The 22469-nt window shown below is 39.4% G+C and overlaps 2 protein-coding genes across 3 annotated transcripts; both read left to right on the forward strand.

Annotated features, from left to right (window-relative positions):
- The first annotated feature begins 3015 nt into the window (after window positions 1–3015).
- Window positions 3016–6099, forward strand: LOC113010245 (tripartite motif-containing protein 16-like). Its single transcript, XM_026149232.1, has 2 exons — window positions 3016–5003; window positions 5157–6099. Exon 1 carries the CDS (start codon window positions 3312–3314, stop codon window positions 4980–4982), a length of 1671 nt encoding a protein of 556 aa, XP_026005017.1. The 5' UTR covers window positions 3016–3311; the 3' UTR covers window positions 4983–5003; window positions 5157–6099.
- Window positions 6100–6159: 60 nt separating this feature from the next.
- Window positions 6160–15685, forward strand: LOC113010287 (zinc finger protein OZF-like). 2 transcript variants are annotated; one of them, XM_026149300.1, is made up of 4 exons: window positions 6160–6736; window positions 7767–8028; window positions 14178–14729; window positions 14814–15685. In XM_026149300.1, the coding sequence occupies exons 2-4, from the start codon at window positions 7779–7781 to the stop codon at window positions 15104–15106; spliced, it is 1095 nt and encodes a 364-aa protein (XP_026005085.1). In that variant the 5' UTR covers window positions 6160–6736; window positions 7767–7778; the 3' UTR covers window positions 15107–15685. The 2 variants fall into 2 exon arrangements, with proteins under 2 accessions (XP_026005085.1, XP_026005084.1); XM_026149299.1 differs by having other exon boundaries at window positions 14178–15685.
- The last annotated feature ends 6784 nt before the right edge of the window (window positions 15686–22469 follow it).

Raw genomic sequence — 22469 nt, forward strand, 5'->3', positions numbered from 1 at the left:
GACCAACATCGGGGCCTACTACTTTTATTACTACAGATAGTTAACATTGTATTTTCTCCTATGTTATCTCAAGGTATGTGTGTATATTTAAAACATTTGATTGTGGAACACCACAAACTGTTCAAGATGTTGTATCCCCAGAAAAAACTTTTACCAAAGCACCATTTTCTTATCCATTATCCTCGCTGCATCCAAAAAATAGGGCCTGTACTTCATAGTTGGTGCATGCGCTATGAAGGTAAGCACAATTTTTTCAAGAAACTGCTCAAATCATTCAAAAATATCACCAAAACGCTGGCCAAAAAAACACCAGAATTATATGGCATACATTTGGCAATCTTCAACAACCTTTAGTCGGTTAGACATTGGTCCAGGAAAAATGGTGTCTTTAGATATGGTAAAAGGAGGTTCTGGAATTGCAATAGCAATGCAACTGCCCAATAGAGTTCAAGTTATGAAAGTGAACTGGGCTAAACAGAATGGTATTGTTTACCGCCCGCATTTGGTTATTTGTGGCAAAGTAGTGTCTGAAATGCCTGTGTTTTACCAGATTGAGTCAGTTCTGATAATACATGAGAAACTGGTACTTCTCATTTTGCCATTATGTACAGTAGCCTTTCAAGAACATTTCCATGCTTATGAGTTGACCAGGACAAAGCAAGATTTAGTTGTCTTTCATGTTGACAGCCTGCATTATCCCAGGCCTTTTGACATACAATTGTCGTATGGAGTGAATGACAACTGTCATTACTTACTGTCATTTGTAAGAGTTTGTTATGCTAATAAATGCTGTTACTGTAACCTGTATGTTTGTAGTTATTTTCATAATATAGGATAGATCACAGCCATTTAGAAATATAGCATCATATGATAAATATGAAAAAATAATGAAAATGAAATATTATTACACATTAGAGTGAACTTGGACTAAAAATAACTCTATAAAGTGAAATCATATTACTCTAAACAGTGTGAATAACCCTCAGTGTTAAATATTTTTACACATTTTGTTGTTAATTTTGACACTAAACTGAGTAGAATTAACACTAAAAAGTTAACACTGGCCATAGAGTAAATTTTACCCTAATTTTGAGTGGGACCAAATGTTATCTGAAACAGAGTTAAAATCAACTCTCTAAGTGTAAAATTGACAGTTTTTTACTGTGTGGCCTCATATCAAATGTGAAGGCAGAATGAGTCTACGTTTGACGTTTGTTTATATCTAATCTTCCTTTTCAAACATTTAAACAGCAGCGAGTCTGCAGCTGAGGGAACACAAACTCAAATTGTCGGAACAGGTTTGCTCGTTTCTTGGATTCATTTGGTGATTTATTAAATGTATAACTGTTATTCTAATCTGCTGCTGGGTCTCTTACACTTTTCTTTATGCTGTATATTTTCACGTCTCTGGAATAGTTGGCAGTTAGTCAGCTGGGAAACTCTGCATATCGTGAATATGCTGACCTCGCTCCGTGGTGTACAGGGCCGTTTACCCTCATGATTAATATTCACAATAAAAATATTAGCCGAACATCATGAAGTCTGTATGTGTTTCATAGTGTCGAACAACCTTTGTACAGTTAAAGCCAGCAGTTACTACATGACAGAAACACCAACGTTATCTCTTTTATGCGTTTATACACAGGTCACGCTGATTACTGAACAAAAACCCAAAGATCAGATGTTAAACAGATTTATTTGCTCTCTCTCCTCCTTAAACATGTTTTTAATGTTAGTTATAATTCAGAATTGGCGACTGAAACACGTAGGACACATAAGAACATCAGGAAATAAAACACCGATAAATATAACCTCAGTAAAAGAAGTCAGCGGGGGTTACTACAGCTGTGTACCGGGGCCTGCGCTTTGTCGGTGGGATTGCTTGCGAGGCGAGCGGGTCTATCCCACGCTTTGCCGTGAGACTGGGCAGACGTCTCCGAAATCATCGAAGCACTTTTGCAAAGAGGCTGTATCTTGACAAACCGACCAGACACATGAAGATTAAACCACTACATACTCGGCTAAAAAAATATTAAAACGGTATTTGGTGACACACAAACAGGGTTTTTCAAAGTTCAGTTCTGTTAGCTTCCACATGCCGGTTGTTGTGTGCTAGAAACAATGGCCACCAGGCCTAAGCAATGGTTTTGACTTGATCAGCGTTAACCCCGCCCCCTGAGTTTGATGGGTGAGGCTGACAGATAAAATTATTTCAAGATGAGAGCCAGGCGCCAGGACTGCCAAAATGAAATAACTAAATATAGCATTAAATAATTAATTAAATGTGTCAATAATTAATTAATTAAATGTGTGTTGGCCCTGCGACAGACTAGCGACCTGTCCAGGGTGTACCCCGCCTCTCGCCCTATGACAGCTGGGATAGGCTCCAGCGCCCCCCGCGACCCTGAAAAGGATAAGCGGAAGCGAATGGATGGATGGATGGATGGAATAATTAATTAAAATGTGAAATACATAAATAATTAATTAAACGTGTCAATAATTAATTAATTACATGTGTCATAACTATTTATTTAATTAATTAATTCCAATTTTAATTAATTATTGCCACATTTAATTCATTATTTAATGGTGTATTTAATTAATTCATTATGGCAGTCCTGGCGCTCCATAGGCACCAGCGCCAGAGGTGAGGTTGAATACAAAGACTGTCCTCTGGACACCGTATAACATGCCCGATCCCAAGGCCCTATATGTATGTGTTATGAGAGTGTGAGTAATGTGGATGTCTAGGTTGTGGAATAAAATCAGTCTGCTGATAAAACAGTGAGCACAGTGAGAAGATCTTCACTGAGCTGATCCATCTCATCTCATAAAATTGAGGCACAGGTGACCAGGAGGGGACAGAGGGGGAACGACCTTTTATTGCTTTTTTCTACAACAATTTCTTAGTTCAGCTGCAGTATTTGATATCCTGTAATGACTAAAATGATAATTTAAACTAATTTACATAAAAAGATTGTCTTTTAAATGTTAAGGTTATTTAACAACTTTAAAGGCTGAGCAGTGCTATTTTTAAATGAAAAACTCACAGGCTCACATGTTCCAGGATTGAATTAGTGTCTGATAACCCTCCCTCTTCCTGCTCTCTAACTCAGCACCTCCTCTCTGTCCACATGTTCCCTTGTTCCCTCCCCTTCTGATCTGCAGTTTGAAGATGGGTGCAACCAACATGTGGTGACGTATAAGAGCTGACAGATCCCATTCGCTACAGAAACCTATGTTGTTTAGATCAGAGCAGTTTCAGTTCTGAGGAAGTGAAACTCACACAGTCACTGACACTGTTGGGTGAAATGGCGCAGAAAAGTGTTCAGCTGGACCGAGAAACCTTCTCTTGTTCGATCTGTTTGGATCTACTGAAGGATCCAGTGGCTCTTCCCTGTGGACACAGCTACTGCATGAAGTGTATTAAAAGCTTCTGGGATGAAGAGGAAAAGAAGAAAATCTACAGCTGCCCTCAGTGCAGACAGACTTTCACAGCGAGGCCTGTCCTGGTGAAAAACACCATGTTAGCAGTTTTAGTGGAGCAGCTGAAGAAGACTGGACTCCAAGCTGCTCCTGCTGATCACTGCTATGCTGGACCTGAAGATGTGGCCTGTGATGTCTGCACTGGAAGAAAAATGAAAGCCTTCAAGTCCTGTCTGGTGTGTTTGGTCTCTTACTGTGAGAAACATGTTAAGCTTCATTATGAATGTCCTGCATTTGACAAACACAAGCTGGTGGAGCCCTCCAAGAAGCTCCAGGAGAAGATCTGCTCTCGTCATGATGAGGTGATGAAGATGTTCTGCCGTACTGATCAGCAGAGTATCTGTTATCTCTGCTCTGTGGATGAACATAAAGGCCACGACACAGTCTCAGCTGCAGCAGAAAGGACTGAGAGGCAGAGAGAGCTGGAGGTGAGTCGACAAAACATCCAGCAGAGAATCCAGGACAGAGAGAAAGATGTGAAGCTGCTTCAACAGGAGGTGGAGGCCATCAATCAGTCTGCTGATCAAACAGTGGAGCACAGTGAGAAGATCTTCACTGAGCTGATCCATCTCATCCAGAAAAGAAGCTCTGATGTGAAGCAGCAGATCAGATCCCAGCAGGAAACTGAAGTGAGTCGAGTCAAAGAGCTTCAGGAGAAGCTGGAGCAGGAGATCACTGAGCTGAAGAGGAAAGATGCTGAGCTGAAGCAGCTCTCACACACAGAGGATCACATCCAGTTTCTACACAACTACCCCTCACTGTCAGCACTCAGTGAGTCTACAGACTCATCCAGCATCAATATCCGTCCTCTGAGCTACTTTGAGGATGTGACAGCAGCTGTGTCAGAGGTCAGAGATAAACTACAGGACATTCTGAGAGAGGAATGGACAAACATCTCACTGACAGTCACTGAAGTGGATGTTTCACTGTCACAACCAGAGCCAAAGACCAGAGCTGGATTCTTAAAATATTCATGTGAAATCACACTGGATCCAAACACAGCAAACACATGGCTGTTATTATCAGAGGGGAACAGAAAAGCAACATTTATGAAACAACAACAGTCTTATTCTGATCATCCAGACAGATTCACTGGATGGTATCAGGTCCTGAGTAGAGAGAGTCTGACTGGACGTTGTTACTGGGAGGTGGAGTGGAGAGGGGGAGGAGTTGATGTAGCAGTCGCATACAAGAATATCAGCAGAGAAGGATATGAATGTGGATTTGGATGTAATGACAAATCTTGGTCATTAGATTGTAACAACAACAGTTTTACATTTCGGTACAACAACATCCAAACTCGTGTCTCAGGTCCTCGTTCCTCCAGAGTAGGAGTGTACCTGGATCACAGAGCAGGTATTTTGTCCTTCTACAGCGTCTCTGAAACCATGACTCTCCTCCACAGAGTCCAGACCACATTCACTCAGCCGCTCTATGCTGGACTTTGGCTTTACTGTAATTATGGAGCCACTGCTGAGTTGATTAAAGTGAAATAGACTGAAGTCTTTCATATTGTTGTAAGTTTAAATCTGTATTTTAGTTCCCTTTTAGTTTCTCTCCATCATTATTGTGGTATTTATGTGCTGCACATAAATCAGATGTCAGTCAAACATTATGGGCAGTACCTCGACATCTTCAACATGTTGTCTTGATGTTTTTACGTTTTATAGGTGGAGCTCTTTCCTGTGTCTGTTCAGCCATGGAGACTATCAATGCTTATGGATATTTTTATTTGAAAAATTTCTCCACATGACAACATAAACTTCTCTATCTTCTAAATGTTTACTGAATATTTTTCTTAGGTATTTGTATGTTGTTGTTTCTCTTCACTGATCTTAACAGAGAAGTCTACAGACCTTCCTTTATCACACAGATTTTATTCTCATTTGTACATTTATAAAGAAAACAATTAATTACAGAGCAATAAGAAATTTTAAGAAAGTGCACTATATCATAATTTATAGTAAAGTGTATTAAAGCATCGTTAGTTAGTCACTTATTTAGTTTGGAGCTGTATCATCTGACACTGTAGAAACATTTCCTCCAGCTTCAGCACAGAATGTTAAAAACAGAACTATTAATGAGAACAAACAGTAGGAACACAGTATCAGCAAACATCATGGCTTAAAATGGAGAGTAAAAATCTAAAAAGAAATAAACAAATTAGTAAAAAGGATTTCCTGTTGACATGTTATTGGTCCTATCTTGTCTGCAGCACCTCCAGGATGCTTCTTATATGTTTCTGGTTATTTTTGCACCAATTTTAGTTTTTGTCAGTAGGAAGTTCAAGTTCAACTCAGTGTGTTTGTTTGTTTTTTTTCAAACTGATACCTGACCTTGAACACCAAACATCTGTCAATAAAGCAATGATATAAAATGCTTATATTAGTACTGAAAAACTGCATATCCACTTTACAAATATAAATAATGATATAAATCCACAGCTGAACTGGAGGAGCAGCTGATCTAGTTCACTCATGTGTTTCTGGACTAAGAGTTGGAGCAAATACCTTATGATTCAGTGATGTTTGTTTTTGTTCAATATTTTGTAGATCCAAGAGTGAGTTTGACTCATGATGATGATGTTCCGAATTAAACAAAGTTGGTCACAAATTCTTCAAAGCTGTTTATTAAGAATATATTCACTTGGACTCATGAGACAGGCTTGTGATCCAAGGGAGCCATCAACTGGACAATTACTGACATGACAACAAAAAAGCTAAGTACAGAGGGGGGAACAGAGGTGAAAATACTTGCTTTAAAGGATTGTAATGTTTCCTTTTAAAATAAGTCTCTAAGGTCAGACAAAGGGACAGAAACTCATAGCTTTCTACCAGCCCAATGACAAAACTATAAGTTGTTTTTTAACATCTACTTTTTCATCTATTTGGCAGTCACAGTGAAAAGTATAAACATTGGCACGCTTTGTCTTGTGATTCTGCTGTTCGTAAAAAATGACCATGCGCAAAGTACCAGACTTTAAGGCTTTGACTTGATGCCAATGGCCTGAGGAGGACAGTATTACCCTTGGACATGTGTAGTCTGCCGTCTACTCAATAGAAGAAGAAGAAGCGCGGAAATGGCACAACTGTCTTCAGTTTCTGGGAGAGTTTAACAATGAGAGACTGATGATGCAGAAGAAATCTCCGTGGTTAAAAACATTAAAAACAGTCGTCCAGGATGATGAGATCCGCCACTGGCTCAGACTGCTGTATATCAGCCGGAGACCCGAGATGAAGTCACGCAGCAGGTATGTAAAACTGTGATGTTCTCAATGAACTAACACAGGAACGATCTGAGCTCAGTCTGTAAGCTAACAGGCTAAAATCAGAGAGCAGCTAATCAAACAAGTGCGTCCGTTTTTTTTAAAGGTCAACTTTTAACAATAGACTTTCATGAGACACATCAAAACCAAACAGGGAGGGAAAGCTTCGGTTTTCTGCACTGTGCCACAGTTCGCTGTCTGCTTCGGTTCACGACGCCTCACTCCGGGGCTACAGACAGTTCTCTGCCGCCTGTGGTGCTCCTCACCTCCGTCTGCACCCACAGACTTCCCGAGGTGGAGGCAGGCCGGCAGGGACTTTGAGAGATGGGCTTTACTTTTAAAAATAGCCCTTAATCAGGGTCTAACTCACTAAAAGATGGCCACATGTCTCTCTCCAACTTAATCTCTTTCTTTTAAGTAATTGTTTTTCATTGAAATGAAATTAATTGTTCAATAAAATGATTACATTTATAATTGAATTAAAGTTAAATGAATCAAGGTGATTTTGACTTTGCTAGTTAACAGGAAGAGAAACAAACTTACACAGGATCAAATGAAATTTGGACCCAGCAGAAAAAGTCAGATCACAGACAAACAGAAACATTCCTCTTTGGCTAAAATAAAATGCAGATTATTGCTCATCTGCAGTTTTAATCATGGTGAATAATTTATGATTCAGCCAAGTAAGATTCTTCTGTGTGGAGGTTTTTCCCCTGTCAAAAGGCATTGACCATTACCTTCATCTAAACATGGAATTTAAGTCATGTAGTTGCCGTTGTTTGTTTTTAAAGAGGTCATAATATTTTTGTGATGGTAGAAATTTATCTTCAAAGTAATAGTTATAAAGTGAATTAATAAGACTTTCCAACAAAGAGAGGGAGTCACATGGTGCTTCTGAAACATTTGTACAAACCTCTCTCACATATGTGAGCAACATGCTCACAGTGTACAGCCCTGCTGACTGAGGCTGCACCTTTACCTGTCTAATCTTTTTCTTTTTACTTTGTTCCTCAAGTCCCACATCAACATGAAGTGTAAGGAGGAGGAAGATCTGGCTGGCCAGCAGGTCTGGAAGCAGGAGAGGAACTTCAATCTGGACCAGGAGGACACAGATCCCCCACAGATCAAAGAGGAACAGGAGGAACTCTGCATCAGTCAAGAGGGAGAACAGCTTGTAGTGAAACACGAGGATGAAGGCATCGTCGTCTGGAGCGGGGAAGAGCGGCTCAGACAGCTGCATAACATCTGGAAACCTGAGAAAGATTTACAGACCAGCGGTAAAACTGTAATCGCTTTTCTGAAGTGTTAACATTAATATTAAACCTACAGTTTGTATCAGTTAGATCTATTTAAGGGAGATTGGTTATGGTGTCCACCTGAGTGGCAGTGAGACTTCGAGCTCCGACCTCAACGTCCTTTGCCTACGCCCAACAGCGGTTAAAATCCAATCTTTTAGCGGCTGCCTCACCGACTTAAGCTTCTGTTCTGATCTAAACAACCAAGATGCCGACCAAACATAGGTCCAAGCCTAAAACAGCCGGAAAGGATGGATCAGACGATGACCCTAACAACGAACCTGAAACCGAGAAAATGGAAGGCGCTAGTGCTAGTGCTCAACAGACCGAGGCGAGTGTTTTGGCCGCAATTCAGTCGTTGAAAGTACATTTCACTGCTCAACTGCAAGAAGTTAAAATATCAAACCAAGAAATAAAAGAGGCGATTGGAGTGTTTTCGGAGAGGCTCACCTCCGCAGAAACTCGCATCAGTAAAGTTGAAGACGACGTCTCTTCCCTCGTAAGTAAAGAGACTTCCCTTCATAAGAAAATTCAGGAACTACAGTTAAAGGTGGACGACCTCGAAAATAGAAGCCGGAGATCTAATCTGAGACTCGTCGGATTGACTGAGAATACTGAACAAGGAGAAATTACAATATTCTTGCAAACTTTCTTAATTGATGTTTTGGGACGAGACGCGCTCCCATCCCCACCTATCATTGAACGAGCACACAGACTACAAGGGCGAAATACTCCAAATGGCCCACCCCGTGTGATCATCATGTAATTTTTGAATTATCAAGACAAGATGAGGGTGATGAGAGCGGCACGTCTGAAGGGAAAAATAACGCACAACGGACATCACATTATGTTTTTTCCTGATCTGTCAACGGAAGTCCAGAAACAACGGAAACAATACAACCAGGTAAAACAACAACTCCATGAAATGCATATAAACTTCGGACTGATCTTTCCAGCAAAAATGAGGATTCTCCACCATGACAACAGGCTCCTCTTCCACACACCAGCGGAGGTGGAAGATTTCATGCGAAAAGTCCGGCAACCAAACGAGGGATAAACTTCACGCCCACTCAGAAACGCTACATCAAATATATGCAACTCTGATGAACAACTCCAAACCGGACATATAACGGCTGCTGGTGTACAGGTATGATATAGATGGCCTTAGGTATGCTATGTCTAAATCTTTTCATTCAGTTACATTTGTATGGCCACTTCTTTAGTTAATACGGTCGGACCTAAGTTTGTAACTTCAATCATGAGGACGCTCTATCAGCTCCTTCACACGGATCTGATGCATAACCAATCCGCTATGACTTTGGGGGGGAAGGTTTTGAGATCTACACCGATGGAAGATCTCTGGGTTGTTTTTTTTTTTTTCTTTTGTTTTCTGGTTTATAAGAGATTGTTTTTAAAGTGCAGTGCTCTTGAAATAACAACTTGTGAGTCTCGACAGGAGAGACGAGATGTAGTCAAACCCAGATTACTAAAGGTACAAACTGTATGAGTAGTTATTCAAATATTGATCTAATTTCCTGGAATGTAAGAGGCCTTAGAAAATATATTAAACTGAAAAGAGTAATGGATAGAATAAAACAATATCACCCAAAGATGGTCTTCATTCAAGAAACACACTTACTCGTGAATGAAACTGACCGGATAAGGAGGAGATGGCCAGGTCAGGTTTTCTTTAGCCACTTCTCAACACATGCTAGAGGAGTGGCAACACTCATTCATAAATCAGTACCCATGTGCATTAAAAAAAACATATTGGACCCCGCAGGGAGATTCATTATTCTACAATGCTCCGTGCTGAATCAAGATTTAATATTAGTTAATGTATATGGCCCCAATATTGACGACTCCAACTTTTATAATAATCTATTTCTCTCTATTACAGACCTTCACGGTGAGATAATTGTTGGGGGGGACTTTAATTGTACCCTAGAGCCCAGGCTTGATAGATCATCAGGCTTAGACTCTTCCCATCCAAAATCTAGACAAGTCATACAACACTTTATGTTTGAATTGAATCTTAAAGATATATGGAGATTAAAAAATCCAACAGGGAGAGAATATTCTTGCTACTCAGCCAGTCATAATAGCCGCAGTCGCATAGATTATTTTCTTATCTCAAACTTTCTTATCTCCAGAATTAACAGCTGCTCATATAAAAGTGTGCTTATATCTGACCACTCAATAACCACGCTTAACTTCTCAGTCACAGCAGCTTTTAGACGTAACCCTATTTGGCGTTTAAGACCACACTGGCTGCACAATCAAAATATTTGGAATATGTAGGCAAAAATATTGATGACTATTTCTACTTCAACAAATCCGAAACTACAGCCTCAGTAAGATGGGAAGCTTTTAAGGTCTTTATTGGTAGACAGATGATAGGCTACACCAAAAACAAAGCAAATAAAAACTATACTGAGATGTTGGACCTCGAAGGTCAAATAAAAGAAGTGGAACTTGAGATAAACCTGAATGACTCTAAAGAAAACCAACAAAAACTTTTAAGATTAAGAGCAAAATACGATAAATTAACTACTGAGAAAGCCTCAGCCGGACTATTTAGACTGAGACAGACCTACTATGACCAAGGGGAAAAGGCAGGAAAACTTTTGGCATGGCGTATAAAAACGCTACTGAACGAACAAACAATAAATGAAATTAGAACTGCAGACGAAAATATCACAGATCCTCATAGAATAAGTGAACTCTTTGAACACTACTATTCGATGCGAATTAGACTCTCGGTTATCGATGAATGAACTCTCCACTGCAATTGATAAATTAAAAATGGGAAAAACTCCCAGCCCAGATGGAATTCCACTAGACCTTTTCAAAATATTTAAAGACAAATTAATATTTCCTCTATATGATATGCTGGTGGAAAGCTATGATTCAAAAGAACTTCCCCCCTCCTTGCGTAATGCACTTATATCGGTATTCCCTAAGCCTGGGAAACCGCCTACAAAATGTGAATCTTATAGACCAATTTCACTAATAAACTCTGATGCCAAGATAATAAGCAAAGTACTGGCAAACAGACTTGAACGGTACCTTCATCTTCTTGTTGATAATGACCAAAATGGGTTTGTAAAAGGCCGACAAACGCAGCATGGGATTCGCAGAGTACTGAATGTACTTTACACAAACTCAGAACAACTAGACATGGCTCTGCTTTCCTTAGACGCAGAAAAAGCTTTCGATAGGGTCGAACATAATTATCTCTATACCAAAACATCTCTGGCATTAGAACAAATAATATTGAGTCTAAAATTGGATTATTTGCAGATGATATTATTTTAATGCTGTCTAAATTAAAGAGTTCAATTCCTCAGCTACTTAAAACAATTAACTTCTTTGGCAATATCTCCGGTTATAAAATTAATGAATCCAAATCGGCCATCCTCTTTTTTAATCATTCTGAAAGAACTAAACCACCTATTCAAACAACGTTTCAAATTGCCAGAGACAGTCTCACTTATCTAGGTATAAAAATCACTCCAAAAATTAACGCAAATTATTCTCCTACTATCAACTCTGTTGTTGGCTTAATCAATAGATGGTCTATGCTACCAATCTCGATGATTGGACGTGTAAATATTCTCAAAATGAACATCCTTCCAAAATTTCTATATCTCTTCCGAGTCATTCCTCTCAACCCTCCAGATGACTTCTTCACAAAGACAAAAACAATATTCAGTAAATTCATTTGGAATAACAGACGAGCTAGACTGCGTCTTTCGCTACTATATCTTCCGTATGACAGAGGAGGTCTCTGTGTTCCAAACCTCAAATGGTACTACTGGGCTGCCCAACTCTCTGCGGCCTCATGCTGGTTCTCAACAACTACCCTACCCTGGGTAAATTTAGAAAGGTCAAGTACTACCCCCTTACCACTCAGCACTTATCTGTACTCTGCAAAATATAAAGATCTGATGAAAGATACATCAAACCTCTTTGTTAAAAATACTATTCGTGTGCGGTTCGAGGCACTCGAGTTTAAAAATGAAATGCCAGCACTATCCCAATTCTCACCTATCTGGGGCAATAAGGCCTTTAAACCCGGTTGGAAAGATTTGGGCTTTAAAATATGGGCCGACAGAGGCCTGTGCAAAGTTGCAGATCTATTTGACAAGGACACCTTAATATGTTTCAATGGCTTGACTCAGAAATTTGACATTCCAACCAAACATTTCTTTAAATTTCTTCAAATCAGAAGCTTCATTTCAAAAACTCAAAAATCTCTAACACCGCCCACCCTAAACTCATTAGAGGATATAGCAATAAACCATCAGCTGAAGAAGGGTTTAATTTCTCGCTTCTACAATAACCTTAGAGACGGCTCTCAAATATCCTCAGAAAAAGAAAGACGCGCATGGTGTCAAGACTTAGAGTGTAGTATAACTACAGAGGAATGGCAAAAAGCTTGCTTGAAAGCTCAAACACAATCTATAAACACTCAATTTAAACTAATCCAGTACAAATGGTTAATGAGAACATATATTACCCCAACATTATTAAATAAATTTGACCCCAAAACTCCGGACATATGTGTTAAATGTGGGGAAAAGGGCACACTGATGCACTGCCTATGGGAATGCTCAGAAATTCAAAAGTTTTGGAAGGAAGTTTTAGAAATAATTGCACATATTACAAGTGTCAAATTGGATCCATGTCCTAAATTATGCATCCTAGGAATTTTCCCCGCTGAAATCCAGCTGAGCAAAGCTAACCAAAAAACCACAACCTTCTGCCTGCTACAGGCGAAATACAGTATAGCCAAATCATGGAGATCCACTAGTAGACCACACGTGAGAATTTGGTTATCGACATTGTCAAAAACCCTTGCTCTGGAGAAACTTACGTCTATGATAAAGGGTAAACATGCTTCCTTCAAAAAAATGTGGGGAAATTTTTTGTTATTTTTGGAAGGTGAGGAAATGATCGATAATGTACAGAAATGATTCTATCTATTTAACCTGTATGGAGAAGTAACGTCACAGCTGCTAAAGAAAACCTGGGGAACCTGCGATTGCTGGTCTGCTAAATAGAAGGACAGGAGAAGGGACGTGAAATTAAATGGATTGGAAACGGAAGAGGACGCAGCTTATCATTGCAACCACTAATCTGGATGCCTCTCTAACTAACATGATATCCTTGGATTAAACTTCAGCCCGAAACCCTGGAATGTTATACTTGCTTGATTTTTTTTCTCTCTGGAGCACTATCTGTAAACCTTTGCTTCAGGGTCTTTTTTTTTTTTTTTTTTTCTTTTGTTGTTGGGGGGTTATTTTGGGTTGCATATATTTTTCTGAAATAATATATGAATGATTTTCATGGGAGAGTATATATAATATATCTCTGTGTCCTCCTAACATTAATCATTTACGATGTACATAAATCATTATTATATACTCAGTTTTTTGGTTTTTTTTGGTTGATGGAAAAGTAATAAAGAATAAAATTTTAAAAAAAGTCAGATCTATTTAATGTGTATTCGTGAAAACATGACAGGGAGTTTTAAATGGACTGGTTCTTATATAGCGCTTTTCTACTCAATCTTGAGCACTCAAAGCGCTTTACAAAACTTGTGCATTCACCCACTCACTCCCATTCGCACAAGCACATTTTTCTTAGTGCTTTCTACCAACATTCAGACACACATTCCACAGATCAAAGAGCAACTTGAGGCAACTTGGAGTTAGTATCTTGCCCAAGGATATTTGAAATGCAGACTAGGTGAAGCCGGGAATCGAAGCGATCAGTAGATGATCTGCTCTACCGCCTGAGCTACAGCCACCCCCAATAGTGAAGATTATTTTGAAAAATATCAAGATGTAGATCAGTTTCGAGATCAACTCCAAAATAGATCATCAGTCAGTCAGTAATAAGTGAGTTCTTTTTTGTTTGAAAGGTTTTTTTTACTCTTAATGTTGCTGAAAAATGTCAGAACTCAAGTTCTCATTTGCATCAGAGTGCACAAATAACTTCATTTTTACACACTTTTAATTTCACCTGCAAATGTGAGCAACATGCCCTCATTACAGACTTTAACTAAAACTTTATCTTCTCAGAAGTGTTTTTCTATAATTACATTTTTTTTATTGTTCGTTTAGACCTCCACCAGCAAACTGCCTGTAAGGAGGAGGAGTTTGTCGCCAATCAGCAGGAGAGGAACTCAAGTCTGGACCAGGAGGACCCAGATCCTCCACAGATTAAAGAGGAACAGGAGGAACTCTGCACCAGTCAGGAGCTGGAGGAGATTGTACTGAAGCAGGAGATCAATAGTTTTATGGTGACTTCTAGTTTTGAGGAAAGTGACCTCAGTGAATCAGAACCAAACGATGACCAGCTCCTTGCTCTTAACTTTCCTGAACCAGAGCTTGAGGAACAGGAAGAAAACCAGCATGTGGACTCGGGATCAACTAGAAATGCGGAGCTGAAGAAAAGGAGACGTCACAAAAACCGAACAGATAAGTCTCGGAGTGAAACTGATACAAGTAAAAAATCTGTAAGCTGTGACACTTGTGGAAAAACTTTTCAGTGTAAATCCAACCTGACGAGACACATGAGAGTTCACACAAGTGAGAAGCCACATTCTTGTAGCACCTGTGGGAAAAGATTCATTTGGAAATCAGGATTGGAAACTCACGTAAGGATCCACACAGGCGAGAAGCCATATTTTTGCATCACTTGTGGGAAAAGATTTAATAAGAAATCCGGATTTGAAAGTCACGTGAGAATCCACACAGGCGAGAAGCCGTATTTCTGTAGCACATGTGGGAAAAGATTTGGTAAGAAATCAGGACTAGAAACTCATTTGAGAATCCACACCGGTGAGAAAGCGTATTCTTGCAACGTCTGTAGGAAAGAGTTTAGAGACTTGTCGACTATGAAAAGTCACAGAAGGATCCACACAAGTGAGAAACCATATATTTGTAGCTCCTGTGGGGAAAGATTCAGTTGGAAATCAGGACTGAATTTTCATCTAAGGATCCACCTGAGTGACAAACCAAATCACTGCAGCACCCGAGGTAGAAAATGACCTCATGCTCCAAGTCACGGTACATTTCCTGTCCACAGCAGTGAAGGGCACTCTATGTTGTTTGTTCCAGCCCTGACTTTATGTTTCTCTAAGTTTGATATTTTTTTTATTGGTCTTTAAAGGTGACACAAATATTTATTGAACATGGATGCTCTTTTAATATTTACCACAGAAACTTGTATTTCTTCTTCAGTATAGAAGAAAACAAACATGAAAATGAGTTTTTCATCACTTGTTCCTTGTAACAACCATGATGTGATTCCTTTTTATCAGCCAATAAATAAGTTTTAATACACAGGACTAAAGATTTAAAAAAGTTCAAGACAAGTATACAATTTTTATTTAAATATGTTTTCTTTGTGATTTATGTTAATGAAGGTTATACTTCAGCATGGCTTTGACCTGGTTGTCCTGGTTATTCTTAGCAACATGTTGCAAGATTTGATTAAAATTTTTTGTGACTAATTTTGTGTATTGTGTAATCCCTGCTAAATAAAAGCAGTTAAATGTGCTATATTGGCTCATGATAAGTGTTTATATCATTTTGCCTAAATGCAAGTAAACTCAATGTTTGCCAACTCTGTGTGTGCAGTTTGCTTCATAAGTACAGTAACAGAACTTAAACTACATGGAGCCTATTTTGATTACATCATTACAGATGTAGATATTATTCATAGTTCATATTTCACAGTGTGCTGCAATCTTCTCCACAGACCTGCATTGCTCTCTGTTCAGACCCGTCATCTTCAAGATGTCCACTAGATGTCGTCAGAGTTCCCCCACTTTCCTCATCTATTGTGTTGCCATTACCTGAGCCTGCTTAAAACCTACAGTCCTTTACATATGGGTTCATTCAGGGTCATGTTTAGTGGGCAGGTTTAGTGCGATGAAGGAAACTCGTTTTCTTTAACTTTACCTCTCAGTAAGTAACTGGAGTAACAGACTCACTGATTCCTCCCCACCTGCTGGACATGAACCAGCTGACTGACACTTGTTTTCATTTTCTCATTCATAAAGTTGCTACCAGTTCAATTCATTTATATTTATATATAGTGCCAAAAAACAACAGTTGCCTCAAGGTGCTTTATATTGTAAGGTAAAGAATGTAAAAACCTCCACAATTGAACAAGCTGAAAAGAGCAAATGCTTGGCAGCAGTGGCAGAAACAGGCTGTCTGTCGTAATCACTGTAAAACACTAATCACTGGTCAGTCATTTGTTGTGTTGCAATCGGTTACACTGAGGGAAAAAATTTCACAACTGGATCTCGGAGATAATGTGAATATTTGTGAAAATATGTGAAGATGAGGCTGAAATAACTCTGAGACTCTAAAACATGATGAAATGCTTACATATTGAAATGTGTGTAGTAACATGACCTACAGCTTGTTTAAGAACTCGTGATTTTTTTCCCCTGTTGGCATAAGGTGAAATCCTGCATAAAGGAGGTGACCTTTGCTCCCTGACTCAGACGTGATAAACATGACCCAAATCATTCACGTTGGTGCCAAATAATGTTTTGTTAAAGTTTAACAAGCTTTCCCAGCCTGAAACTGCCAGACAAACAAATCACCTGTTGGAGATGCTGGTTTAGCTCCCTGGGTAAAGTGGGTGACCCAGATGCTAAAGCCCAGCTATGACTCCTGCCTGAGGACTTTTAGTCTTGGTTTGCATCCAACTTTTCTGCCACAATAGTTCAATTTTCTTAATAAAACACCAAATTACAACAAGTTACCTCGAGGCAGTTTATATTGAAGGCACTTTATTTGAAGGTAAAGATCCGACAATAATACAGAGAAACAACAGGTAGAAGCAATGGAAGATTGAAAATAACGGTTGTCATTACTTTTCATTCAGTCATATATTAAGATACAGAAACACCATCTGTTGTGTGTAAAGATGAACAGTAGGGGTAGGGTGATTTTCACCAGATCAAAGCCATGGATTCACAATTATGGTTTGGTGCTGTTGAGTACCTGGATAGAAAATGCACATGTGGAATGGTAGAAAGTGTTCAGCATGCTTTGATGATCTGCTTCAACTATGCTGGGGTGAGCATTACAGACTGCTTCTTAAATTTAATAACCAAATTGCATCAATGGGGAACTATAAATTCTACATTTGGATTTCTGATTATTATTTCTGGCTGATTTTCATTAGATCGACCTGAGTAGGGCAGCGACAGATGTGTGCGGTCCAGAAGTAGAAGAAGAAGAAAGAGGAGAGCAGAAATGATGACATTCTAGGCTCGCTTTTCACCTTTGATGTACTCTTAGCAGGAAGACTTTGGTTTGGTGATGTGTTAGAGATAATTTAGTGGTTGAAGCTACTGTGGACTGACCAGATCTGCCATCAGCTCAGAGTGCTGGATATCACCGCAAACCTGAGACAAAGTCATACAGAACAGGTGTGTAAAACTGTGATGGTGTCAGTGAAATAACACTGACTCATGCAGGACTCTGATAAAAACTCAGCTTGTGGGCTAACAGACTAAAATCAAAGCATTCTTTGATTTTAGTCTGTTAATTTGATTTTAGTCTGAAAAAAGGACAAGTGACGGACAAGGTAAGCGACTCATGTTGTAACTGACGTCAGACGCCGGAGATTGTTGGCGGAAAATTAAAGCAAATGGTAGTTTAGATTTGAACAAATTCATTTAAGCTTCAGTAGGGGAGACCGGGGATAGTTGTAACATTTTTGACATTTCTGTCTGTAAATTGGAGCTCTTTTAAGGTAGTGGATTCAAAATGTAATGCAAAGTATTTACATGTCTCTGCTATTAAATAGTGCAGCTATTTTCTCTGCAGCACAATTACTCATTGCATGGTATGGTCTCAAACACGAAGAGTGAAATGTTACAATTAACCCCATAGTCTGGGTTAGTTGTAACATATCCTGGAGTGAAATGTAACACAATGAAATAAGGGTACTAACAAAACATTAACATGTAATCTTTGTTTATTCAACACATGAATGCACTTAGAGCCATTTATGTAATTATGTGTGTGTGTGACAGAATGCAGAAATCTAGCTTTTGAACATATTCCAACCCCCCAAAAAAGACAAATTATGGAATTTTCTGCAACTGAATATTTCATTAATTTTGGTTGGTCTTCCTTGAGTTTGGCCTCATTGGCTCAGTGGGCATTATAACCGACAACTCTTGCACCAATTTTGAACATAACAATGAAGCTGAAAAAATGTAGTTGTTCACCAGCATCGCAATTCCATTACTTTTTATCCTGGCTTACCTTGGTGTGGTTTGCAAAGTGCTTCAGAAAGATGAGGAAATCTGTTTCTTGCACCCATCCTGATTTATTTCCACTACCAGTACTTCCTACTGGTCCATCTCTGACACAGTGGTCTGCATAATGTATGTGTGGGAACACAAACAGTGGAGGAATTGTGTTGCCAATGGCATTAACCGCATATACAAAAGCGACCAGTGAACCTCTCTCTGCTGATGTCGTTGCCCCAACTTGTTTAATATAAGTTAAAGTAAAAGTGTGGTAAGTTGTAACATCTGCATTATTGTTACAACTAACCCAGACTGTTGCTGTTACAACTGACCCAGACTATAGCCATGAACTAGCTAACATTACAGCCAACGGCTAAAACATTAGCACTAAAGACCTACACAGAATATATCCCCATAGACATACAAATAACATAATTTAAGTTTGATGAGTTTAACTGCAAAGCAGATAATGCTATTAGAAATTGAAATAAAGTAGAAAAACGTACTTTTTTTGATGTTAAATTGTCTGTGTTTGACAAAATGTGCTGATTTTTCACATGTGATAGCAGAACTGAATTGGGCATGCACAGGATGAGTCACATCATTTGAAACTTAGCCTTGATTGGAGAAATTGGAAGTGTTACAACTGACCCACGTTACAACTATCCCCGGTCTCCCCCTATTACCAAATACACTTATCAATTGTCTTATAACTAACAATATTTGTCTAAATAATCTCCAACACCCTGGAGAACAACGGGGAGAGTTTAGAGACTCTCCAAGATTATATTGATCAGTGCTTTCAGGATCTCGTGATGAAGAAGACCCAGTGTGCAGCTTCCCCGGCCAAAGCTGAGACGCCGTCGTCGAAAAGACAACGCCCGGCAGATTCCCCCGGCTCAACATCGCCAGCCGGCAAAGATATTGCCGACATACTGGAGTCAATCGACAAGCGATTGTCCAGTTTCGACGCAAGGCTGTCCTTGGTGGAGATTCTTCACCGAGAATTTAAATGCTTGTGAGAATCCCTGGAGTACAGCCAGCAGCAGGTGGAAACGCTTGCTGCTGAAAATGCCACGCTAAGGGAGTCGGTGAAATGTCTCACAGAAAATGTTACCCAGCTCAATAGAGAAAATAAAAAAATAAAAGAAACAGTTATTGATCTACAAGCTCGTAGCATGCGTGATAATCTGGTATTTTCTGGTATTCCAGAAGCCGCTGGAGAGGACGCGGAGACCACGGTAAAAAGCTTCATCAAAATCCACCTGAAGCTGCCGGAGGACACTGTGAAGAACATCGTCTTCGATCGGGTACATCGCCTCGGCCCCATTCGGGCTACGGCCGGGAGACCACGTCCTATCGTGGCCAAATTCGGCCACTTCAAACAAAAACAACAGGTGAAAAGCCGCGGCAGGGAATTAAAAGGAACGGACTTCAGCGTGAACGACCAGTTCCCCAAAGAGATCTTGGAACGACGCAGGGTCCTCTTCCCAATCCGACGCGGCTTCATCCAGAAGGGCTCCCGCGCTGTCATCGCTGTGGACCGGCTGTACGTGGACGGACAGCTCCACCGCGACCCCAACATCACTCCGTGGCTGTATTAACCTCACACCAGATAAGAATCAGCTACACCATTTCCCTATCCACTCACACTAACTTGCATTAACATCTGTTTAACTTACTAGTATCAAATCGCATCTTAAAGTGTGCTTTCATAGCAGAATTAACACCGTCACTCTCCGTCAGTGATTTAATTGGAATGTTTACGTTTTGTTTTTTTCTTCTCGTTTTTTTTCTCTCTCTCTTTTCCCCCTCTTGCTTTTATGCTGCTCACCCCTGTCCTTGGTTTCTTTCTTTATTCCTTTCACTGCCTCGATCACCTGCTTCGACACTCATCCACAAACAACACCCTTTATTTCGACACATACACACCATGCGCTCAACGGCAGCACATTTACTTCAGTCAGACAGCGCACACAGTCGTTTAGGATACACACACTTAAGCCAAGCCTACTCATATTAGTAACTATGCAAACACATAGTCAGACTCAGGGAGCATCTCGCCACACATTTTTTCTCTCTCTCCTTCTTTTTATTTATGAACAAGTGACATATTCTCTCCACCTGTCTAAGCGACGCACACAGCATACATCCCTATACACAAACATCTATGGGTACACTGAGGTTCATTACATGGAATATAAATGGAGCTGGCTCCAGAGAAAAGAGGTTAAAAATATTTAACCAACTCAAAAAACTACAGGCAGATGTTGTCCTTTTACAAGAGACCCACAGACCTCTTAGAGGTTCGAACGAACTTAAAACACCTGAGTTTCCTAATATGTTCTCAGCTTATTATAATTCTAGACAAAGGGGAGTAGCAATTTTAATACATAAAAATATTAATTTCACAGTACTCGATACAGTTATAGATCCAGAGGGCAGATTCTTAATCATTAAACTATCTATACTTGATAAAAAGCTATGTATTGCAAGTGTATATGGTCCAAATGTTGATGATCCCTCATTCTTTCACGTTTTTTTCAGTGCACTCTCTGAACACTTAGATGGCACACTTGTTCTTGGAGGCGACCTCAACCTTGGACTAAATGAAGAAATGGATAGGCTCAATACAGCAGGAACTCAGCGTAACTGGCAGTCCACAAATATAATCAAACAGTATATGAGCGACTTTGGTCTTTGCGATGCATGGCACTCCCTTCACCCCACCAGTAAGGAATATACTTTTTTCTCACATGTCCATCACTCCTACTCTCATCTGGATTATTTTTTGGTCAGCAGCTCACTGCTGAGTGACATTTCAGACACTGAGATTCACCCTATAGCTGTCAGCGATCATGCTCCTGTATCTTTAAAACTAATGCACAAGAATAATACTACGCCAAGTAAAAACTGGAGATTTAATACATCACTACTTAAAGATGAAGACTTTATTAAATATTTTAAAAAAGAGTGGACTTCATATTTAGACTATAATGAAACTCCCGAAACATCAGCTTCTGTTCTATGGGAAGCAGGGAAAGCTGTGATGAGAGGTAAAATAATTTCTTTCTCATCACATAAAAAGAAAACAAAAATATTCAGGAATTAGAAAAAAACATCAAATCACTAGAAGAAGCCTACGCGTCCCACCAAGATCAGGAAACATTGAACAAAATACGCAAAACAAAACTAGAATTAAATGAGATAATTGATAAAAAAAACAAAATTCTTAGTACAAAGACTACGCTTACAAAATTATGAACATGGTAATAAATCCGGTCAATTTCTAGCAAACCAGCTAAAAATAAATAAAGAAAAAACAACTATATGTGCTGTTCAAGATTCATCTGGGAACACAATATATGACCCGAGACAAATAAACAACATTTTCAGGGATTTCTATAACACGTTGTATTCACCACAAATAAACCCATCTAAAAAAGAAATTGATCAGTTGTTGGACAACATAACTCTTCCAAAATTATTAGACACTCAAGCAATGGCACTGGATTCACCACTGACACCAGGTGAACTCCAGGAAGCCCTGATAAGTATGCCCAATAATAAGGCTCCAGGTCCAGACGGCTTTCCTGCAGAATTCTACAAAGAATTCTGGTCGATTCTAGCACCAGTTTTCTACAGAACGTTGTTGGAAATCAAAGAAAAGGGCAGACTTCCATCAAATATGAATTCTGCAAACATTAATCTCCTGCTAAAACCAGGCAAAGACCCTGTATATCCCTCAAGCTATCGTCCAATATCCCTTATAAATGTAGACCTTAAAATAATCTGCAAAGCTCTCTCAAAAAGACTGGAGAAAATAACCCCCCTCTTAATTCATCCTGACCAAACTGGTTTCATAAAAGGTAGGCACTCATCAACAAATACACGTAGATTACTTAATTTGATGGACTACTCATACAGTAAAAACCTAGAAACTACAATATTCTCTTTAGACGCAGAAAAAGCATTTGACAGAGTTAACTGGAAATTTCTATTTGCAACTTTACACAAATTTGGTTTTGGATCCTCTTTCATAAACTGGTTAAAAATATTAGATAATTCCCCAACAGCTTGTGTCAGAACAAATGACCAGACATCCTCCAGCTTCTGTCTCTTGAGG

The sequence above is a fragment of the Astatotilapia calliptera genome, chromosome 18 (assembly GCF_900246225.1).
Source record: "Astatotilapia calliptera chromosome 18, fAstCal1.2, whole genome shotgun sequence".
NCBI lineage: Eukaryota > Metazoa > Chordata > Actinopteri > Cichliformes > Cichlidae > Astatotilapia > Astatotilapia calliptera.